This window comes from Xenopus laevis, chromosome 9_10S, assembly GCF_017654675.1.
Source record: "Xenopus laevis strain J_2021 chromosome 9_10S, Xenopus_laevis_v10.1, whole genome shotgun sequence".
NCBI lineage: Eukaryota > Metazoa > Chordata > Amphibia > Anura > Pipidae > Xenopus > Xenopus laevis.
In genome coordinates this window covers 113479334-113488821 of record NC_054388.1, presented here as the reverse complement: position 1 = coordinate 113488821, position 9488 = coordinate 113479334, and the positions used below count along the sequence as shown (strand labels likewise).

The 9488-nt window shown below is 40.2% G+C and overlaps 1 protein-coding gene across 2 annotated transcripts in view; it reads right to left on the bottom strand.

Moving 5' to 3' along the window:
* Positions 1–299: 299 nt before the first annotated feature.
* Positions 300–9488, bottom strand: part of LOC121398819 — a 104470-nt gene continuing 95281 nt past the window's right edge. For both annotated transcript variants that reach the window (XM_041578155.1, XM_041578156.1), the window contains 6 exons: positions 8668–8888; positions 7681–7940; positions 6574–6699; positions 5570–5711; positions 3670–3702; positions 300–1107 (listed from right to left, as the gene is read on the bottom strand). In XM_041578155.1, the coding sequence (XP_041434089.1) occupies positions 836–1107; positions 3670–3702; positions 5570–5711; positions 6574–6699; positions 7681–7940; positions 8668–8888 (1054 nt within the window). In that variant the 3' untranslated portion in view covers positions 300–835. The remainder of the gene's footprint in view (positions 1108–3669; positions 3703–5569; positions 5712–6573; positions 6700–7680; positions 7941–8667; positions 8889–9488) is intronic.

Genomic DNA, 9488 nt, shown 5'->3' with positions numbered 1-9488 from the left:
GTGACAACAGATATTCTGTTGTATTTACCGATGATGTGCGTAGAAAAAGAAAAGGTGGGCTTTGTAATTTAGTAGAGATACACTGAATACTTTTTAGAATCCTGATGAATCCCAAATTCTTCACACAGGTGAATCCAGAACTGAATTCAATTCAATTTAGGTCGCACTCACTTGTCTGCAATTTTGTTCCCGGGTGCACTTTTCCCACGTGTCCTTCCACACGAATATAACTCTTGTTAGGAATTCAAACGGGCAGCACTCCGATTAAAATAAAAGCCTTTATTTCTCACATGCAGGGCAACAGCAGAGCAACGTTTTCGAGCCGCCTGGCTCTTTATCAAGCTCATCCAGAACTGAATATGAATCCTTTCCCTGTTGTTCTTTGCCAAAATAATTAATGAGCATGAATAGGTGTAAATGCTTATAAATTGACGCATCGCACAAAGATTGGTTTGGCCATCTTTGGGTTGGGAGTTACACAATTAACCATCCATGCACCTTATTTATTTGTGAAATGTGGGATTGTTCTGTAAAACATGATTAATTCACTATAACAAGTCACTAGTGTTACAGATTCTCTGCCTAATAAGACTAACGGTATCTCCTGCTTCCATCACAGCAGGGACTTGGAGGTGCAACAATGCTAAGCAGCAGCAGAACCACATTCACAGCAGTTTTGAAACATTTAATTAAGAAATATATATATAAAAACAAAGAGCACATTTTCATATGAAATCTCTATTTCAGAATCTTCCAATAAATAGGCACCAAGATGCCAGAATCTGTGGAAGAAGAATGTTAAAATACCAATTAAAGCCTGAATGGGAATATCTGCCTATGATATAGATTTGTGTTTTAGATCTGAGATTAGAGGCTGATTATGTTTTTTCATGGCCTTGAAGAGTTCCTCCTTCTCACCGTCTCCCCAGGCCCTGACACAGTCATAGAGTTGCCTCATCTTTTCCTGGGAGGTTCTGTTGCTTCTCACTGAGTCGTACTGTTCCTGGGTCAGGATCTCATCATCCAGGAGATCATCCAGAATTGGATCAATGTGAGACACCCTGGCAATCAGCTCTGTTCTGTGCTTATCCATAAAGTGCTTCCCACCTGTTGCACACAAGAAGGAATGATCAATAATCTAACCCTTTCACCCCAATTCCATAAACCCCCATTTTACCCTACTACTGTAGGAGCAGATGCAGACCTAAAGCAATGAGGCTCTTTTGGGTATGTTCCCGCACATTCTTCTCAAAAGTTTGTGGCCCCCAACGCCAACCAGATTTTGTGGGCACCCGCATACCACCCTCCCCACGAGCGTGCCTGCACTGGATCACTGGGCAGCAGTGCATCAGAGGAAAGAAAGCCAACATGGAGTAGTAGCAGAGTTTGTAAGTAAGGAGTGACACAATGTGATCAGATCCCATTGCATGGAAATTCACAAAGTTGCAGGGCCTGATTCGACACAGCATGAAATCAGGCAGCATGCCACCAGCTCATACACAAACCCCCTCTCTTTGACACTTTTTAACCTTGTAAAGGCAGCGGGCAGTCCGGACAGACTGGAAAAGAAAAAGAAAATGCCTGCAGCATATGAAATTCTGGGGGGCCAAAGACCCCTTGCCCCCTGGTTCCTATGAGTACAGGTAGGGGACCTGTTAATCAGAATTATCAGGAACGGAGAACGGATCTTTCCGTAATTTGGATCTTAAGTTACATAGTTACATAGTTAAATTGGGTTGAAAAAAGACAAAGTCCATCAAGTTCCACCCCTCCAAATGAAAACCCAGCCCCATACACACACCCCTCCCTACTGTCACATAAATGATATATACCCATATCTATACTAACTATAGAGTTTAGTATCACAATAGCCTTTGTATTATGTCTGTCCAAGAAATCATCCAAGTCCCTCTTATAGTCATTAACTGAATCATCACCCGGCAGTGCATTCCCCAACCTCACTGTCCTGACTGTGATGAACCCCCTACTCTGTTCCTTTAAATGAAACTTCTTTTCTTCTAGTCTGAAGGGGAGGCCTCTGGTACGGTGATCCACTTTATGGGTAAGTCTACTAGAAAATCATGTAAATATTAAATAAACCCAATAGGCTGGTTTTGCTTCCAATAAGGAACAATTATATCTTAGTTTGGGTCAAGTACAAAATACTGTTTTATTATTACACAGTAAAAGAAAATAATTTTTAAAAATTTGGATTATTTGGATAAAATGGAGTCTATGGGAGACAGACATTCCGTAATTTGGAGCTTTCTGGATAATGGGTTTCTGGATAACGGACCCCATACCTGTACATTATCCATAATCACAAAGAAATACATACAAAGTGGGGCCTCTTTATATTCTACTACAAAAGGAAGCATGGAGTCTTTTTTATTGGCTGTGTATTTTGTGCATTGGCTAATATTTAAAGTGTGTATAATTCTATATTGAAATGTTGATAATTGATCTAATTGATCAATTATTATTGGCACAATATCTATGGTAAGTGGCCACATCAATCAGTTTGGAAGAATTTAAACAACCAACAATTTTACTAATGACAGACCATATCAAATTAACGTGGTATCACGTTACAAATAGATACCAATATGTGTGTGAAGCTGCCTAAAATATGTGTGAAACTGCCTAGAGCTTGCTTTAAAGGAGAATTAAATCATAAAAATTAAAATAGCTAAAATGCCATACTTTATATAGTGAACTTATTGGACAAGGCTAAAGTTTGAGCTTGTCAATAGCAGCAATGATCCAGGACTTCAAACTTGTCACAGGGGGTCACCATCTTGGAAAGTGTCTGTGACACTCACATGCTCAGTGGGCTCTGATTGGCTGTTGAGAAGCTAAGCTTAGGGCTCGTCACTAATTATCCAGCAGAAAATGAGCTTCCCTGGCTGTAATATAAGCTGATGCTACAGGTTTGCTGATTATTCAATTCTGATGCTAATTGCACTGGTTTCTGTGCTGCCATGTAGTAATTATCTGTATTAATTACTAATCAGCCTTATATTGTGACATTTCTATTCTATGTGTACTGTATATTGTGAGTGGCTCCCTAAGCTCAGTAAGTGACAGCAGCACAGAGCATGTGCAGTGAGCAGAAAAGAAGATGGGGAGCTACTGGGGCATCTGCTTCTCTAAAGAGTGTTCTACCCTACTTGTGTCTTTATATTGTCCACCCTTACTTTCCCCAACCCTCTCCTCCTCTTATATACTCGGAACTACTTGTTCACATCATCCCAAATATTGCTTTAAATGTCCTTTTCTTCCTTTCTTTTCTCACTTTGTTCCATATTTCAGCATCATCTCACCTTTTCCTTCCTTCTGATCTTCCCCCATCTCCTCCTTTACTTTTCCTTCACTATTCCCTGTTCTTTCAATCTCCCTCACCCCTTGCTCTTCTGAAATCACAGTGTCTCACCTTCTTTGCACTTTGTCTCCCATTTTCCACTTTTCCCCCTTATTCATTTTCTCCTTTGTCCTTCCATTCTTTTTCACCTCTGTCATTTTTCTCCCCCTTTGATTCTTTTGCTCCCTAATGTATTGTTTCTATTTATCCCATTTTTTATTTCCTCTCTTACCAGATGATCCCCATTATACAAGTCACAAAATAATATAAGAAAAACTTTATTTATAACGTACTGGAGAGATACCAACCTGCTGACTTCTGTTCTCCTGGGATAAGCTCCTCTGTAATGGGAAAACAAAGTTGTGTTAGGGAAAAGCTGATTACATATGATGGTTATATATGGTGCTTATATATGATGACAGATGACACTCCAGGGGTTACCTACATGTTTCACATCACACTGCCTATGAATACAGTGCTTCTGATTGGAGGCGCACGTGTATTCAATGGAAGGTGAAACTATTTGCACTCACTCATAGCTTTATAAGCTTCCACAAAACATATTGATCATATTTGTGGCCATTTACCATGACTAGTAGCAGTGCAAGTGTTCATTTATTTGGCATCAGCGTCTGAGACGGCCCCTGCAATGCCACCTCCTAATGACACCCCTGCCCCTCAACGCTTACCCTTTTCTGCACCAGACACCAGGTAAGGGCTTTATATTCGAACTCTGCACACAAAGACCCAGACCCATAGGAAATAGTGTTTTCTGAACTAGTGTTTTACTTTCACTTCTATGGACTTTTTATAAGTGCAATACAATTTTATTATTTAATAAAAAGGACGATCATTTCTATATGTTTCAATAGAAAGTATAAGGCTGTTTTATTTCTGGTTGAACTGTGCCAGTGGAAAAAAACCTGGTGGGCCCCACCAGCCCAGATCCACTCCTACCGGCTTGACACTTGGTGCTGTTTGATCTCTCCCGTCCGATGCAAGAAAAGCAGATACGCATTGGTCTGAGGTGGGTAGGTGGATAGAGGAGGTGTGTGTGAGCCCCTAATGTGGCAGCTCCGATGGGCCCGAACCCCCGGACTCTGACCCTGCTGGTTAATCATACACATGCTCATTCATATTAACAATACATGTATCCTTTGATAACTTGGAATAAAAAATAAATAAATAATGAATGTACATTACAAACATGCTTAGAATAGCCCCCTCATCAATTTTGTATTCACTTATTTTAAAGGTTTACTTAGGTTTACTTGCAGATCTGACTTATGGGAAACTGACCAGCAGGTGGTGCTGTTATAACAAAAATCATTCATATTAAGAGTACCAGAGCTAAGCAGGCTAAAGCAGTCCCTAGGTCTGTGCACATGGTCCGTACTCAAAGATATGAGAGAGGTTTCTAATTGTTTTCCTAAGCAGAAGAACATCAGCCTCTTTCTTTCTCCTGACAACTTCCTTGACTACTTGCTGGTCAGACTGGTGGGAAACTGACCACCAGGTGGCGCTTTTGGAATAAAATTAATTGACAGTACATGTATTATTGTGTAAAAAATAAGAATGTACCAGTGCATTATACTCATTTAGATATAGAAGGAATGTACTTAAAAAAGTAGTGTTTCAGACTGATTTATTGAATATTTCTGCAAAAACCCTAATAATCCCTCCCTTCTCTTCCACTTGCTGCTCCCTGAATTCCCAGGCTGTGCACTCAGCTCACTGCACTGTAGGACAAGAACCAATCAGCAGCTAGCAGGACCTGATAGGGAACTGAAGCCTGTCTGTGCTTGTGTGACTGCAGGGCTGTGATTGGCTGTCCCCCTCCTACTGTGCTTCTGGCAGGGACCATAAGGATACGCCCTCCCCTCAATTGAAACACAGACAGGGACCAGAGAACATCTATAGGGAGCTCTATAGCTATAATATTGATTTTAGCACAATGTGAAACCAACTTCAAATAGTATATATAGTAAATGCCTACCTCCATAGGGTTTTTTTTTTCAGTTTATCCTATATGTCTCCTTTAACCTAGGAAAGGCAAACTATTTCCAAGCTATGCTAAGGGCCAACTTGGGTGTCCAAAACTCTAAATTAGGACCCACTTAGCTGGCCAAATCCTTTGGAGACTGCCTGAATATTATATAATGTGTGTGTGTGCCAATGCTTGTTAGTTATAGTAGCAGTAAAAATTACCTTTCCTCAGAGTAGCATTCCACACCATTTTCTCATCCCTTTCACTTGTCACTCTTAAGATAATGTCTTTATCTACACTGGTCAGGTAGATCTCACTGTAATTGTACATCTCTGGTATGGTATCAAAGCGCAGCTTGAGATCCTGCAACAGACAACTGAATATAAGTGACAACTGAAAGCTCCAATGGCTTTGCATTGGAGGTGGTATTGGTTTAGAGAAAAGTCAGGAACATGAAAGGAATAATATTAGAAAAATAGCCTGGATAGAACATAGGTTCTATCTTCCCTGTTATTAGAGGAGTTCATTTAACCATAGATGATGAGCTCTGTATAAACAACCTACTGCCTATACACCTCTGATTATTTTGAACTTTATGTCATCATGGGGGTAGTATTTTTGCATTGGTCAGTTAACTACCTCTCACTTTTTTGGGAATTGAGATGACAAATCCCAAATTGTTCACTTCTTATTCTGCTGAATCCCAAACCAAATCCAAACATTCATTTGCACATAAGGGCAAAGTATGAGAAAAAAATCTACACACTGAAAAATGTTGCAATTTCCTTGGTCGGATGACCTAAAGTTACGTGATTTTCAGGGTTCGATTAGGTTTGGCCAGGCACTTGGATTCGGCTGTTTTATTAATTTGGTTTCTCTAGATTGGCACATGGTAAAGGCATTCACTGACACCGACGGAAGGGGGTTTCATCATGGATGACAAAGTTGGAAACCTTTCTAGCAACAAAGTATGTGCTACAAGCAGACCAATCTGGCCAATCACTTCTCTTTTTTGTTGTTGCTATTATTTGTAAAGCACTGAATATATAAACCCGACTTCATTGAAGGTAATTTGTTTAATCTGTTTTGTTGATGAACATGATTTAAATGGTACTGTGACTGTGGGTCCAACAGAACCACATTTTTTAAATTAGGTGGAAAAATTACTCTAATGGGCTTTAACATGTGAAGGCATCTGCTGTAATAATATGTATGTGCCACTCACCTCTGGATCTATTTTTGCACTTGCTGGTCCTTTTATGAGATATTTTTTTCGAGTGTACACAGTTCTTGTCATTGGAGGCTTGTCCACAACAAAAAATCCATTTGCAGTCTCCTTCTTGTGCACAGCCTAAAGATAAAGTAGTGCCATGTCATATGGATGGAGCACTTCTTGTTGATCAGGGGACAGAAGGCACAGAACAACATACAACTGAAAGGAACCAGACCAGTAAAGTGACATCCAGACTGCAACACATAGGGGCCGATTCATCAAGGGTCGGATATCGAGGGTTAATTAACCCTCGATATTCGACTAGGAATTGAAATCCTTCGACTTCGAATATCGAAGTCGAAGGATTTAGCGCAAATTCTGCGATCGTACGATCGAAGGATTATTCCTTCGATCGAACGATTAAATCCTTCGAATCGAACGATTCGAAGGATTTAAATCCAACGATCGAAGGAATATCCTTCGATCAAAAAAACTTAGGAAAGCCTATGGGGACCTTCCCCATAGGCTAACATTGACTTCGGTAGCTTTTAGCTGCCGAACTAGGGGGTCGAATTTTTTTTTAAAGAGACAGTACTTCGACTATCGAATGGTCGAATAGTCGAACGATTTTTACTTCGAATCCTTCGATAGTCGTAGTCGAAGGTCGAAGTAGCCCATTCGATGGTCGAAGTAGCCCAAAAAAACTTAGAAATTCGAAGCTTTTTACCTTCGAATCCTTCACTCGAAGTTAATGAATCGGCCCCCAAGTATTTGGTATAAATGACACTGCTGACAGCTAGTCTGCTGAAACTGCCAGAAGCTGCATCTCTGTACTATTTCTCCTGTTTGATAAGCCATCTGGACACTGATGAATGCCATACTGTACATTACTGCTGCCCAACTGCTTCCAGTTATCCCATATACATCTCGGCAGGCTTGAATCAATGAAAAGAATGTTTTCAGACAATGAGCTCACAAGCAAAGAGGAGACCATAAAAAAGAGACCATGGAGGGTCACATCTCTCTTGTTGGCTATCCAAGACATAAATGATCAGTAACTACACAAGCCAAGTGACTGAAAAAGCTCCATGTTCCCATACATCAATACTAGTGAATTACCTGCTTTACCAAGGGGTCCTGTGGCATGAAGTAGAGGTGAATGGTATAACCTTTGATGAATCTGCCGTATATAAATACAGCTCCGTGAGCCGGGATTTTAGCTCGAAATAAATTTGCTACTTTATAAACAACTCCAATAAAGGAGAAGGTGGGATTCTCCAGTGCGACATAAAAAGGTTCCGTTATCGATGGTGATTCCAGAGTCATGCCCTTAGCATTATAATGAACGATTTTAAACTTCTTAACATCAACATCTCGATCTAAAAAAAAATAAATGTACAACATTACAATGCAAGCCTAACAGATATCACATCTTGGAAGATCACTATTGTTCTATTTTGGTCATTATACGATAACTAAACCTTTAAAATAGGTAAATGTAAAATTGAGGAGGGGGCTATTCTAAGCACCTTTGTCATTTACATTCATTTCAGGAGATTTTTTGTGTGAAAAACAAGACTGTACCAGTGCATTATACTCATTTAGATATAGAAGAATTGTGCTTAAAAAAGTAGTGTTTCAGGCTGATTTATTGAATATTTCTGCAAAACCCCTAATAATCCCTCCCTTCTCTTCCACTTGCTGCTCCCTGAATTCCCAGGCTGTGCACTCAGCTCACTGCACTGTAGGACAGGAACCAATCAGCAGCTAGCAGGACCTGATAGGGAACTGAAGCCTGACTGTGCTTGTGTGACTGCAGGGCTGTGATTGGCTGTCCCCCTCCTACTGTGCTTCTGGCAGGGACACACCCACCCCTCATTTGAAACACAGACAGGGACCAGAGAACACTGGTACATTTTTTACACAAAATGTCTCATTTAAGACAATATATGGATTTACAGCCAAAAGTAAAACCAGTACCATATAGTATATATTATTGCCTACAAAACTAGGAGGTTTCTTGTATCCTATATGTCTCCTTTAAATTTAGCTAAAAGGTGAACCACCCCTTTAACTAAATTGTGAGGAATGCAGAATGGAGCTTACCTTTCAGACACACGTAGTGAGGTAGATACACGGCTGATACCTGCCCAGACAGAACTCTGATGTTAAACAGAGGGCCCACATTCTCTAAACTCTTTTCCTGCAGGGATTTCAAGTAATTTCCCCAGGAAACAAGTTCAAAGTCGATTAAGGCAGGAGTATTTATAAGAAACTGTATTCCTGTTTCGGCGCAGCGGAAGAGTCCTTTCCATGGCAGATGTGCTCTATAAATGAAAATTCAGCAACAATCAAATCCAAATCCGACAGTCAAAAAAACTGTTATAGGGCTCCACAACTGAAAATTTTTTTTTTGCATAAAGAAAATTTTAAGCAACCGGCAAATGTCATGATTTTTTCTTTTAAATGAGCCATTTTGTGTAAAAGAACGTACCAGTGCATTATACTCATTTAGATATAGAAGAATTGTGCTTAAAAAAGTAGTGTTTCAGGCTGATTTATTGAATATTTCTGCAAAAACCCTAATAATCCCTCCCTTCTCTTCCACTCTCTGCTCCCTGAATTCCCAGGCTGTGCACTCAGCTCACTGCACTGTAGGACAGGAACCAATCAGCAGCTAGCAGGACCTGATAGGGAACTGAAGCCTGTCTGTGCTTGTGTGACTGCAAGGCTGTGATTGGCTGTCCCCCTCCTACTGTGCTTCTGGCAGGGACACACCCACCCCTCATGTGAAACACAGACAGGGAGCAGAGAACATCTATAGGGAGCTCCAATAAAGGGGCTATTTTTATAGATAATATTAATTTTTAGCACCATGTAAAAGCAACACCATATATTACTTATAATTGCCTTCAAAATTAGTTTTT